Source organism: Scardinius erythrophthalmus (genome assembly GCF_964197995.2).
Source record: "Scardinius erythrophthalmus genome assembly, chromosome: 3".
NCBI lineage: Eukaryota > Metazoa > Chordata > Actinopteri > Cypriniformes > Leuciscidae > Scardinius > Scardinius erythrophthalmus.
In genome coordinates this window covers 61,159,017-61,174,353 of record NC_138223.1, presented here as the reverse complement: position 1 = coordinate 61,174,353, position 15,337 = coordinate 61,159,017, and the positions used below count along the sequence as shown (strand labels likewise).

Genomic DNA, 15,337 nt, shown 5'->3' with positions numbered 1-15,337 from the left:
GCCGTGCATTCATGCCGTCCAGAAGCAGCTCCGCTGTCGGCACCTGCCGGGTTCCCAGCTTATCCTTCAGCCTCTGAACCTCAATCCCGTTAGATGAGCCGTCAGATTCCCAGACCTCCGCCAGGAACAGAGACAGACCCCGGCTGCCCTACACACACACACACACACACACACACACACATACACACACAGAGAGAGAGAGTCAGTCATGTTGGAACAGTAACATCCCCATAGTTTTCCCACAAAGTTGGGAGCATGAAATTGTCCAAAATGTCTTGGTCTGCTGAAGCTTTTAGAGTTCCTTTCACTGGAACTGGCCCAACCCCTGATAAACAACCCCACACCACCCCCCCTCCACAAAACTTTACTCTCGGCACAATGCCGTCAGGCAAGTACCGTTCTCCTGGCAACGGCCAAACCCCGACTCGTCCATCGGATTGTCACACAGAGAAGCGTGATTCGTCACTCCAGAAAACATCCCACGCTTTACTCCACTGCACCCCACGCTTTACACCACTGCACCCCACGCTTTACTCCACTGCACCCAACGCTTTACACCACTGCATCCCACGCTTTACACCACTGCACCCCACGCTTTACTCCACTGCACCCAACGCTTTACACCACTGCATCCCTCGCTTTACTCCACTGCATCCCACGCTTTACTCCACTGCATCCCTCGCTTTACTCCACTGCATCCCTCGCTTTACACCACTGCATCCCTCGCTTTACTCCACTGCATCCCTCGCTTTACTCCACTGCACCCCACGCTTTACTCCACTGCACCCAACGCTTTACACCACTGCGCCCCACGCTTTACACCACTGCATCCCACGCTTTACACCACTGCACCCAACGCTTTACACCACTGCATCCCACGCTTTACACCACTGCACCCCACGCTTTACTCCACTGCACCCAACGCTTTACACCACTGCATCCCACGCTTTACACCACTGCACCCCACGCTTTACTCCACTGCACCCCACGCTTTACTCCACTGCACCCCACGCTTTACACCACTGCATCCCACGCTTTACTCCACTGCATCCCACGCTTTACACCACTGCATCCCACGCTTTACACCACTGCATCCCACGCTTTACTCCACTGCATCCCACGCTTTACACCACTGCATCCCACGCTTTACACCACTGCACCCCACGCTTTACTCCACTGCACCCAACGCTTTACACCACTGCATCCCACGCTTTACTCCACTGCACCCCTCGCTTTACTCCACTGCATCCCACGCTTTACACCACTGCATCCCACGCTTTACTCCACTGCATCCCACGCTTTACACCACTGCACCCCACGCTTTACACCACTGCATCCCACGCTTTACTCCACTGCATCCCACGCTTTACACCACTGCATCCCACGCTTTACACCACTGCACCCCACGCTTTACTCCACTGCACCCAACGCTTTACACCACTGCATCCCACGCTTTACTCCACTGCACCCCTCGCTTTACTCCACTGCATCCCACGCTTTACACCACTGCATCCCACGCTTTACTCCACTGCACCCCACGCTTTACACCACTGCACCCCACGCTTTACACCACTGCACCCCACGCTTTACACCACTGCACCCCACGCTTTACACCACTGCACCCCACGCTTTACTCCACTGCACCCCACGCTTTACTCCACTGCATCCCACGCTTTACACCACTGCATCCCACGCTTTACACCACTGCACCCCACGCTTTACACCACTGCACCCCACGCTTTACACCACTGCACCCCACGCTTTACTCCACTGCATCCCACGCTTTACACCACTGCACCCCACGCTTTACACCACTGCATCCCACGCTTTACACCACTGCACCCCACGCTTTACTCCACTGCACCCCACGCTTTACTCCACTGCATCCCACGCTTTACTCCACTGCATCCCACGCTTTACTCCACTGCACCCCACGCTTTACACCACTGCACCCCACGCTTTACACCACTGCACCCCACGCTTTACACCACTGCACCCCACGCTTTACTCCACTGCACCCCACGCTTTACTCCACTGCATCCCACGCTTTACACCACTGCATCCCACGCTTTACACCACTGCACCCCACGCTTTACTCCACTGCACCCAACGCTTTACACCACTGCATCCCACGCTTTACTCCACTGCACCCCACGCTTTACACCACTGCACCCCACGCTTTACTCCACTGCATCCCACGCTTTACACCACTGCACCCCACGCTTTACACCACTGCACCCCACGCTTTACTCCACTGCAACCCACGCTTTACACCACTGCACCCCACGCTTTACTCCACTGCATCCCACGCTTTACACCACTGCATCCCACGCTTTACACCACTGCACCCCACGCTTTACACCACTGCACCCCACGCTTTACTCCACTGCATCCCACGCTTTACACTTACACCACTGCATCCCACGCTTTACTCCACTGCATCCCACGCTTTACTCCACTGCATCCCACGCTTTACTCCACTGCACCCCACGCTTTACTCCACTGCACCCCACGCTTTACACCACTGCACCCCACGCTTTACTCCACTGCACCCCACGCTTTACACCACTGCACCCCACGCTTTACTCCACTGCATCCCACGCTTTACTCCACTGCACCCCACGCTTTACACCACTGCACCCCACGCTTTACACCACTCTTCACTCCACTGCACCCCACGCTTCACTCCACTGCATCCCACGCTTTACTCCACTGCACCCCACGCTTTACTCCACTGCACCCCACGCTTTACTCCACTGCACCCCTCGCTTCACTCCACTGCATCCCACGCTTTACTCCACTGCACCCCTCGCTTTACACCACTGCACCCCACGCTTTACTCCACTGCACCCCACGCTTTACTCCACTGCACCCCACGCTTCACTCCACTGCACCCCTCGCTTTACTCCACTGCACCCCTCGCTTTACTCCACTGCACCCCACGCTTTACACCACTGCACCCCACGCTTTACACCACTGCACCCCTCGCTTTACTCCACTGCACCCCACTCTTTACTCCACTGCACCCCACGCTTTACTCCACTGCACCCCACGCTTTACTCCACTGCACCCCACGCTTTACTCCACTGCACCCCACTCTTTACTCCACTGCACCCCACTCTTTACTCCACTGCATCCCACGCTTTACACCACTGCACCCCACTCTTTACTCCACTGCACCCCACGCTTTACTCCACTGCATCCCACGCTTTACACCACTGCATCCCTCGCTTTACACCACTGCACCCCACGCTTTACTCCACTGCATCTCACGCTTTACACCACTGCACCCCACGCTTTACACCACTGCATCCCACGCTTTACTCCACTGCATCCCACGCTTTACTCCACTGCATCCCACGCTTTACTCCACTGCATCCCACGCTTTACTCCACTGCACCCCACTCTTTACTCCACTGCACCCCACGCTTCACTCCACTGCACCCCTCGCTTTACTCCACTGCACCCCTCGCTTTACTCCACTGCACCCCACTCTTTACTCCACTGCACCCCACTCTTTACTCCACTGCACCCCACGCTTTACTCCACTGCACCCCACGCTTTACTCCACTGCACCCCACGCTTTACACCACTGCATCCCACGCTTTACACCACTGCATCCCACGCTTTACACCACTGCACCCCACTCTTTACTCCACTGCACCCCACGCTTTACTCCACTGCACCCCACGCTTTACTCCACTGCACCCCACGTTTTACTCCACTGCACCCCACGCTTTACACCACTGCATCCCACGCTTTACTCCACTGCACCCCACTCTTTACTCCACTGCACCCCACGCTTCACTCCACTGCATCCCACGCTTTACTCCACTGCACCCCTCGCTTTACTCCACTGCATCCCACGCTTTACACCACTGCACCCCACTCTTTACTCCACTACACCCCACGCTTTACTCCACTGCACCCCACGCTTTACTCCACTGCACCCCACGCTTTACTCCACTGCACCCCACGCTTTACACCACTGCACCCCACGCTTTACTCCACTGCACCCCACTCTTTACTCCACTGCACCCCACGCTTTACTCCACTGCACCCCACTTTACTCCACTGTATCCCTCGCTTTACTCCACTGCATCCCACACTTTACTCCACTGCATCCCACGCTTTACTCCACTGTATCCCTCGCTTTACTCCACTGAATCCCACTCTTTACTCCACTGAATCCCACGCTTTACTCCACTGCATCCCACTGCATCCAATACTTTACTCCACTATATCCCTCGCTTTACTCCACTGTATCCCTCGCTTTACTCCACTGTATCCCTCGCTTTACTCCACTGCATCCCACGCTTTACACCACTGCATCCCACGCTTTACTCCACTGCATCCATCGCTTTACTCCACTGCATCCCACGCTTTACTCCACTGCATCCCTCGCTTTACTCCACTGAATCCCACGCTTTACTCCACTGCATCCCTCGCTTTACTCCACTGAATCCCACGCTTTACTCCACTGCATCCCACGCTTTACTCCACTGCATCCCACGCTTTACTCCACTGTATCCCTCGCTTTACTCCACTGAATCCCACGCTTTACTCCACTGAATCCCACGCTTTACTCCACTGCATCCCACTGCATCCAATACTTTACTCCACTGAATCCCACGCTTTACTCCACTGCATCTCACGCTTTACTCCACTGCATCTCACGCTTTACTCCACTGCACCCCTCGCTTTACTCCACTGCATCCCTCGCTTTACTCCACTGAATCCCACGCTTTACTCCACTGCATCCCTCGCTTTACTCCACTGAATCCCACGCTTTACTCCACTGCATCCCACGCTTTACTCCACTGCATCCCACGCTTTACTCCACTGCATCCCACGCTTTACACCACTGCACCCCACGCTTTACATCACTGCACCCCACGCTTTACTCCACTGCATCCCACGCTTTACACCACTGCACCCCACGCTTTACTCCACTGCACCCCTCGCTTTACTCCACTGCACCCCACGCTTTACTCCACTGCATCCCTCGCTTTACTCCACTGAATCCCACGCTTTACTCCACTGCACCCCACGCTTTACACCACTGCACCCCACGCTTTACTCCACTGAATCCCACGCTTTACTCCACTGCATCCCACGCTTTACTCCACTGCATCCCACGCTTTACTCCACTGCATCCCACGCTTTACACCACTGCATCCCACGCTTTACTCCACTGCATTCCACGCTTTACTCCACTGCATCCCACGCTTTACACCACTGCACCCCACGCTTTACACCACTGCACCCCACGCTTTACACCACTGCACCCCACGCTTTACTCCACTGCACCCCACGCTTTACACCACTGCACCCCACGCTTTACTCCACTGCATCCCACGCTTTACACCACTGCATCCCACGCTTTACTCCACTGCATCCCACGCTTTACTCCACTGCATCCCACGCTTTACACCACTGCACCCCACGCTTTACTCCACTGCACCCCACGCTTTACACCACTGCACCCCACGCTTTACACCACTGCACCCCACGCTTTACACCACTGCACCCCACGCTTTACTCCACTGAATCCCACGCTTTACACCACTGCATCCCACGCTTTACTCCACTGCACCCCACGCTTTACTCCACTGCATCCCACGCTTTACTCCACTGCACCCCACGCTTTACACCACTGCATCCCACGCTTTACTCCACTGCATCCCACGCTTTACTCCACTGCATCCCACGCTTTACACCACTGCATCCCACGCTTTACTCCACTGCATTCCACGCTTTACTCCACTGCATCCCACGCTATACACCACTGCACCCCACGCTTTACTCCACTGCACCCCACGCTTTACACCACTGCACCCCACGCTTTACACCACTGCACCCCACGCTTTACACCACTGCACCCCACGCTTTACTCCACTGAATCCCACGCTTTACACCACTGCATCCCACGCTTTACTCCACTGCATCCCACGCTTTACTCCACTGCACCCCACGCTTTACACCACTGCATCCCACGCTTTACTCCACTGCACCCCACGCTTTACTCCACTGCATCCCACGCTTTACACCACTGCATCCCACGCTTTACTCCACTGCATCCCACGCTTTACACCACTGCACCCCACGCTTTACTCCACTGCACCCAACGCTTTACACCACTGCATCCCACGCTTTACTCCACTGCATCCCACGCTTTACTCCACTGCATCCCACGCTTTACACCACTGCATCCCACGCTTTACACCACTGCATCCCACGCTTTACTCCACTGCATCCCACGCTTTACTCCACTGCATTCCACGCTTTACTCCACTGCATCCCACGCTTTACTCCACTGCACCCCTCGCTTTACTCCACTGCACCCCACGCTTTACTCCACTGCATTCCACGCTTTACTCCACTGCATCCCACGCTTTACTCCACTGTATCCCTCGCTTTACTCCACTGCATCCCACGCTTTACTCCACTGCATTCCACGCTTTACTCCACTGCATCCCACGCTTTACTCCACTGTATCCCACGCTTTACACCACTGCATCCCACGCTTTACACCACTGCATCCCACGCTTTACTCCACTGCATCCCACGCTTTACTCCACTGCATTCCACGCTTTACTCCACTGCATCCCACGCTTTACTCCACTGTATCCCTCGCTTTACTCCACTGCATCCCACACTTTACTCCACTGTATCCCTCGCTTTACTCCACTGAATCCCACGCTTTACTCCACTGAATCCCACGCTTTACTCCACTGCACCCCACGCTTTACTCCACTGCACCCCACGCTTTACTCCACTGCACCCCTCGCTTTACTCCACTGCATCCCACGCTTTACTCCACTGCATTCCACGCTTTACTCCACTGCATCCCACGCTTTACTCCACTGTATCCCTCGCTTTACTCCACTGCACCCCACGCTTTACTCCACTGCACCCCACGCTTTACTCCACTGCATTCCACGCTTTACTCCACTGCATCCCACGCTTTACTCCACTGTATCCCTCGCTTTACTCCACTGCATCCCACGCTTTACTCCACTGCATTCCACGCTTTACTCCACTGCACCCCACGCTTTACTCCACTGCATCCCACGCTTTACTCCACTGCATTCCACGCTTTACTCCACTGCATCCCACGCTTTACTCCACTGTATCCCACGCTTTACACAACTGCATCCCACGCTTTACACCACTGCATCCCACGCTTTACTCCACTGCATCCCACGCTTTACTCCACTGCATTCCACGCTTTACTCCACTGCATCCCACGCTTTACTCCACTGTATCCCTCGCTTTACTCCACTGAATCCCACGGTTTACTCCACTGAATCCCACGCTTTACTCCACTGCACCCCACGCTTTACTCCACTGCACCCCTCGCTTTACTCCACTGCACCCCACGCTTTACTCCACTGCACCCCACGCTTTACTCCACTGCACCCCACGCTTTACTCCACTGCATCCCACTGCATCCAATACTTTACTCCACTGCATCCCACGCCTTACCCTGTTGTGATTTTTGCCCAATTGCTTCCACTTTGTTATAAAACCACTAACAGTTGACCATGGAATATTTAGTAGTGAGGAAATTTCACGAATGGACTCATTGCACAGGTGCCAACCGATCATGGTCCCATGTTTGAGTTCACTGAGCTCCTGAGAGCGACACATTCTTTCACAGATGTGTGTAGAAGCGTCTGTATGGCTAATGTTTGAGTTTATACAACTGTGCCCATTTAGGTGATTGGAACACCTGAATTCAATGATTTGGAGGGGTGTCCCAATACTTTTGGCAATATAGTGTAGATATATATATATTAGTACAAGAGCATCAACATTCTTAATTTTTATAAGCAATATAGTCATGATAAACAGTTATTATAACATAAATACTATAAAGCTATAAAAGTATAAAGCAGCGTTCTGTACTTAAACATTCATCTGTGTCTCTTTTATGAAGGTTTTTGACGTACAGATGCTGTTGACATCGTTTTAGCCCAAACACAAACCTACAATGACCTGAACTCTATATCAGTCACATGTGTGTGTGTGTGTCGGTACCGGTGTAGTGCGCCCGTGTTCATCTGTGACCCGGGCCAGCGTGAGCGTCATATCAGCATCTGTCGCCGACGTGAACCATTTAAAGCCATACAGCTTGAACCATCCATCCTGCTGTCGCTTGGCAACCGTCTCCGTACCGCTCGCTGTGACAACAACAGCATCACATCAGAGACTGATGAGTGACTGTATCACAAACATGTGTGAGTGTGTCTGTGTGTGAGGACGCATGCGTATTTGTGTGTGTGAGAGGGTGTGTGTGTGTGTGTGTGTGTGTGTGTGTGAGTGAGTGTGTGTTTATCTCACAGACGTCAGATCCTCCTCTCCTCTCAGTCATCCACTGTCCTGAAGTCCAGAATCTCTTGTCATCACGTGTGGTCAGACGCTCAAACGCTTTTCTGGCCGGCATACCTAAAGTCTACACACACGCAGACACACACACGTGCTCGCGCACACACACACAAACACACACACTCTTCGGTGAAGCTCATCTCAAAGACATGGCTGATCCATCAGAAGCAGGACTTTTATTTTGACGGTGCTGAGAACACCAGTGTCTCCATGTTCATTAGTTTATGTCTCCGTTCAACAGTTCTTAAAACTTGAGCTGAATAAAAATAAATTAAACCTAAATAGCAGTAAGTAAGTAAACGCCTTAATAACACTGCCCGGCGACAGCCTATGACGGCACTACCGGTGCAACCAGAGTATAACAGGGCCGGTAGAAGACGTCTACAGCTTACTTGGTCTGAAGGAGACGTGGGCAAGCAAACCTGAAGCAGTGTCTCATTCCCCTTCTCATGGAACCAAGCTTACATTTGGTAACAGAGACGTTCCCTTTCTAATGGGAACTTGCACTGCATCCTAGGGCATTTTGTGAACAAATACCCACGCCGCCATGCTGAAGGATTGAGTGCCGTCAATGACTCCACAGAGCTAGATCCGGGGTCATCATTCCCTGCCCTAGATAGTACACACCAGCCTAACCCCGGCTACATACCCCACAAGCAGAGCTTAGGGCCCGGTATCATAACCAATGCATGCATAAATGTGAAAAAAATTAAACATTTCAAATAATGTCTCCATATTCTTGTCCATACTGTGCACATTATATAGTATATACAGTATGGAGTGCTTTACCTCGATGACTTTAGCAGCTCCGTCCGTCATGGCCAGTGGGCAGGTGTAGAGTCCAGCCGACGGAGCAAACAGGTACATCTTACTCATCTGAAACACACGACTGCACACACACACACACACGCGCACACACACACACACACACACACACACACACACACACACACACACACACACACACACACACACACACTAGTGAAACTGCCAGTGAGATGTGAGGAATACTCAGTGGCTACGTTTATATGCAACCAAATACTCCGTTAGTAATGGGATTGACAGCTCAAGCGGACTGAAAAGCCTTCATGTAAACGCCAAATCGATCCGACTGAGCTCAATCTGAATTAAATTTCGATCGGATTTAAAGGAGTGGTTTATTCCTTTTCTAATCCGATCAAGAGAACGTGAACAAATGAAAAACGAAACTTTAAGGACTGCGCATGTGCAATGATGTAGAAATAGCGTAATGAAGTAGAAATAGCGTAATGATGTAGAAATAGCATAATAACGTAATGACGTAGAAATAGCGTAATGACTTAAAAATAGCGTGATGTAGAAATAGCGCAATGACGTAGAAATAACGTAATGACGTAGAAATAGCGTAATGATGTAGAAATAGCGTAATGACCTAGAAAGAGCGTAATAACGTAGAAATAGCGTAATGGAGTAGAAATAGCGTAATGACGTAAAAATAGTGTAATTACCAAGAAATAGTGTAATTACCTAGAAATAGCGTAATGGCGTAGAAATAGCGTAATGGCGTAAAAATAGCGTAATGACGTAGAAATAGCGTAATGACGTAGAAATAGCGTAATGGCGTAAAAATAGCGTAATGACGTAAAAATAGCGTAATAACGTAGAAATAGCGTAATGGAGTAGAAATAGCGTAATGACGTAAAAATAGTGTAATTAACAAGAAATAGCGTAATGGCGTAGAAATAGCGTAATGGCGTAAAAATAGCGTAATGACGTAGAAATAGCGTAATGACGTAGAAATAGCGTAATGACGTAGAAATAGTGTAATTACCAAGAAATAGCGTAATGGCGTAGAAATAGCGTAATGGCGTAAAAATAGCGTAATGACGCAGAAATAGCGTAATGACGTAGAAATAGCGTAATGACGTAGAAATAGCGTAATGACGTAAAAATAGTGTAATTACCAAGAAATAGCGTAATGGCGTAGAAATAGCGTAATGGCGTAAAAATAGCGTAATGACGCAGAAATAGCGTAATGACGTAGAAATAGCGTAATGGCGTAAAAATAGCGTAATGACGTAGAAATAGCGTAATGACGTAGAAATAGCGTAATGACGTAAAAATAGTGTAATTACCAAGAAATAGCGTAATGGCGTAGAAATAGCGTAATGGCGTAAAAATAGCGTAATGACGCAGAAATAGCGTAATGACGTAGAAATAGCGTAATGGCGTAAAAATAGCGTAATGACGTAGAAATAGCGTAATGACGTAGAAATAGCGTAATGACGTAGAAATAGCGTAATGGCGTAAAAATAGCGTAATGACGTAGAAATAGCGTAATGACGTAGAAATAGCGTAATGACGTAGAAATAGCGTAATGACGTAAAAATAGTGTAATTACCTAGAAATAGCGTAATGGCGTAGAAATAGCGTAATGGCGTAAAAATAGCGTAATGACGTAGAAATAGCGTAATGACGTAGAAATAGCGTAATGACGTAGAAATAGCGTAATGACGTAAAAATAGTGTAATTACCTAGAAATAGCGTAATGGCGTAGAAATAGCGTAATGGCGTAAAAATAGCGTAATGACGTAGAAATAGCGTAATGACGTAGAAATAGCGTAATGGCGTAAAAATAGCGTAATGACGTAGAAATAGCGTAATGACGCAGAAATAGCGTAATGGCGTAGAAATAGCGTAATGGCGTAAAAATAGCGTAATGACGTAGAAATAGCGTAATGACGTAGAAATAGCGTAATGGCGTAAAAATAGCGTAATGACGTAGAAATAGCGTAATGACGTAGAAATAGCGTAATGATGTAGAAATAGCGTAATGGCGTAAAAATAGCGTAATGACGTAGAAATAGCCTAATGACGTAGAAATAGCGTAATGACGTAGAAATAGCGTAATGACGTAGAAATAGCGTAATGGCGTAAAAATAGCGTAATGGCGTAAAAATAGCGTAATGACGCAGAAATAGCGTAATGACGTAGAAATAGCGTAATGACGTAGAAATAGCGTAATGACGTAAAAATAGTGTAATTACCTAGAAATAGCGTAATGGCGTAGAAATAGCGTAATGGCGTAAAAATAGCGTAATGACGTAGAAATAGCGTAATGACGTAGAAATAGCGTAATGACGTAGAAATAGCGTAATGACGTAGAAATAGCGTAATGACGTAAAAATAGTGTAATTACCTAGAAATAGCGTAATGGCGTAGAAATAGCGTAATGGCGTAAAAATAGCGTAATGACGTAGAAATAGCGTAATGACGTAGAAATAGCGTAATGGCGTAAAAATAGCGTAATGACGTAGAAATAGCGTAATGACGCAGAAATAGCGTAATGGCGTAGAAATAGCGTAATGGCGTAAAAATAGCGTAATGACGTAGAAATAGCGTAATGACGTAGAAATAGCGTAATGGCGTAAAAATAGCGTAATGACGTAGAAATAGCGTAATGACGTAGAAATAGCGTAATGATGTAGAAATAGCGTAATGGCGTAAAAATAGCGTAATGACGTAGAAATAGCGTAATGACGTAGAAATAGCGTAATGACGTAGAAATAGCGTAATGACGTAGAAATAGCGTAATGGCGTAAAAATAGCGTAATGGCGTAAAAATAGCGTAATGACGCAGAAATAGCGTAATGACGTAGAAATAGCGTAATGGCGTAAAAATAGCGTAATGACGTAGAAATAGCGTAATGACGTAGAAATAGCGTAATGACGTAAAAATAGTGTAATTACCTAGAAATAGCGTAATGGCGTAGAAATAGCGTAATGGCGTAAAAATAGCGTAATGACGTAGAAATAGCGTAATGACGTAGAAATAGCGTAATGACGTAGAAATAGCGTAATGGCGTAAAAATAGCGTAATGACGTAGAAATAGCGTAATGACGTAGAAATAGCGTAATGGCGTAAAAATAGCGTAATGACGTAGAAATAGCGTAATGACGCAGAAATAGCGTAATGGCGTAGAAATAGCGTAATGGCGTAAAAATAGCGTAATGACGTAGAAATAGCGTAATGACGTAGAAATAGCGTAATGGCGTAAAAATAGCGTAATGACGTAGAAATAGCGTAATGACGTAGAAATAGCGTAATGATGTAGAAATAGCGTAATGGCGTAAAAATAGCGTAATGACGTAGAAATAGCGTAATGACGTAGAAATAGCGTAATGACGTAGAAATAGCGTAATGACGTAGAAATAGCGTAATGGCGTAAAAATAGCGTAATGGCGTAAAAATAGCGTAATGACGTAGAAATGGCGTAATGACATAGAAATAGCGTAATGACGTAAAAATAGTGTAATTACCTAGAAATAGCGTAATGGCGTAGAAATAGCGTAATGGCGTAAAAAATAGCGTAATGACGTAGAAATAGCGTAATGACGTAGAAATAGCGTAATGGCGTAAAAATAGCGTAATGATGTAGAAATAGCGTAATGACGCAGAAATAGCGTAATGATGTAGAAATAGCGTTATGATGTAGAAATAGCGTAATGATGTAGAAATAGCGTAATGACGTAGAAATAGCGTAATGACGCAGAAATAGCGTAATGACGTAGAAATAGCGTAATGACGCAGAAATAGTGTAATGACGTAGAAATAGCGTAATGACGTAGAAATAGCGTAATGATGTAGAAATAGCGTAATGACGGAGAAATAGCGTAATGATGACGCAGAAATAGCGTAATGACGTAGAAATAGCGTAATGACGCAGAAATAGCGTAATGACGCAGAAATAGCGTAATGACGTAGGAATTAACGTAATGGCGTGTGACGCGCTGAACGAGCTGTTCTTCGGCTGAATAAAGTGTGGTATAAACGAGTTACTCGTCCTCCTATAATCCTCCTCTTCTGCGTGTGTGGAGTGGAGCAGGACGACGGTCCTTGAAGCTTGTGACACATAAACGCGCACATCGACCCGATCGCATGTTTAGCGTAACGTTCAGATTCATCAGTCCGACTGAAACAGAAGTAGTGCATGTGAACGTGGGCAGTGCCGCAGTGACCTCTGACCTCCACTCCCCGTAGGTGCGCTCGTAGGCGGCGGCCACCAGGCCCTCGTGCGCGGAGATGCGCCTCAGGTGTGCCCAGGCGTCGCAGGTGCGGATGCGGTCGAGGCGGCGGCCCCAGGGGTCGTAGCGCTGCAGGGCCGGCGGGTTGAGCTCGCACTGGCGGCCCAGAGCCTCCACCTCACACACCACTCGCTCCCCGAAGCGCGTCAGCTCCTCCTGCACCCCCCGCACAGGCAGGTGGCGCTGCAGGTATGCTCGCAGCAGTGCATCCTGGGTAAACGGGTTGGTGAGCAGGGGCCGCTCCTGGAAGAACGTCCCGATGGCAGAGCGGGAAAACGCAGTGTGTGTGTGTGAGTCCAGCTCACTGAGGGTCTCGACCGACACACTGCTGCGGGACACGCTCCTACTGAGCATGTGCAGAGCCACGCGGTTACCACGGCAACACACACGCACTGCCATGCTGAGGCTGCAGAAACACACACACACACACACACACACACACACACACACACACACACACACACACACACACACACACACACACACACACACACACTGTCTGAGCACAAACTACATAAACATTCTCAGGAAATGGTCAAGCACATATTACTAAAGCAACCAGCTCCTCCTACAGGTCAAAGGTCATCTTATCATCAACATCAGGGGTTGTAGGCCATGGATCCCCAAATATGATCATCCTAAAGCTTAAAAGGCAGCTATATATTTTACACGGTATAAACTATTTATACTAATTTAAATTGTATACTATACCAGTTTAAAGTATTATTTGGAAAGCATTTAGCATCTGTGAAGTTACATTAAGTTTTTATTTTGCAAACTGTTAAATATGTTATTAAATTGTTTTGTTTATTTTAATTTGTAATATGTATTTATTAAAAACACATTTATTGTTAGTCATCTAATATATATTTACTATATACTATAAACATTTGAATCGTTCCTCTAAAACTGTTTGCTCGTTCGACTCATTGAATCATTTGATTGCGCAAGTAAAGCTGTGAACTTTCACCCACTAACATGAAGCCTTCCGCTGTTTAATTTCTCTTTCTCTGAACGTTCATCCGTCACTTGTCATCCTGCTCTTATTATACAGAAAAATCACTTTAAAAACACAGCAAAAACACACACAAAAAGCGCTGACAACAGGCAACTCTCAAGCACCAAACACACTCGGAGACATCAGCGCTGTATTTGAGCCGTGTTTAAGCAGATTTAAGCTCTGTTTCTCTGTTACTTCTGGCAGATTTGAGCAGCTCACCGACCGTTCGCGTTCCGAGTTTCCAAACGGGACAAACAAACTGAAGACTGGACTGACTCAAGTCATTTAAGGAGTTGATTCTTTCAAACGGAGACCAGCGACTGAATCCACGGCGATTCACTGAAGGAGTCGATTCTTTTAGACGCGAGTGACGGCGCATGCGCTGTTGATCTACTGCGGGCTCAGTCGACACAAACACACCACAGACTCGACAGTTTTTGCTCTTTATCTGTTTAATGTCACTGAGGGAGAAGTTAAGCGAAGAGTCCGTTCAGTCCAGAGCTCTTCAAGAGGTCTGGATGAACTTATTTCAGAAGGGTAAACATAAATATAACACTGACTGTTTTAACGTAACTGAAATAAACACAAGTAGTAGATTAAAGCAGAGGAATAGTCCTGCTTACTGATTGAGTGCAGTCATATTGTAAATGAAAAGAGATTAATCTCGATTCAGATTCAGACACTAAACATGAAGCGGCAGGTTCCTAAAGCCTCGTTTTATTTGAATAGTTTAATGAACCTCAAGGTTCTTCATACGCCAACAAAGATGCTTTATTTTTAAGATTGCAGGAATCATAGATCCAGAAATTCAGCCCGTTTTCACCACGGAGTAAAATAAAATAAACAAAAAATGTAATTCTGCTTGGTATCTCACAATTCAGA

General features: G+C 48.1%; 1 protein-coding gene across 6 annotated transcripts in view; it reads right to left on the bottom strand.

The window, feature by feature from the left end:
• LOC308687809 (acyl-CoA dehydrogenase family member 11) overlaps positions 1 to 14,820 on the bottom strand; it is a 51,670-nt gene extending 36,850 nt beyond the window's left edge. The window contains exons 1-6 of one of the 6 annotated variants that reach the window (XM_081360614.1): positions 14,675 to 14,818; positions 13,397 to 13,861; positions 9,181 to 9,280; positions 8,347 to 8,458; positions 8,044 to 8,186; positions 1 to 148 (exon numbers count right to left, since the gene is read on the bottom strand). The exon at positions 1 to 148 is cut by the window's left edge and continues 2 nt beyond it. In XM_081360614.1, coding sequence (XP_081216740.1) covers positions 1 to 148; positions 8,044 to 8,186; positions 8,347 to 8,458; positions 9,181 to 9,280; positions 13,397 to 13,854 — 961 coding nt within the window. In that variant the 5' untranslated portion in view covers positions 13,855 to 13,861; positions 14,675 to 14,818. Of the gene's footprint in view, positions 149 to 8,043; positions 8,187 to 8,346; positions 8,459 to 9,180; positions 9,281 to 13,396 lie in introns of all 6 variants that reach the window. The other 5 variants (XM_081360616.1, XM_081360615.1, XM_081360617.1 and 2 more) reach the window with 5 other exon arrangements.
• Positions 14,821 to 15,337: the final 517 nt, after the last annotated feature.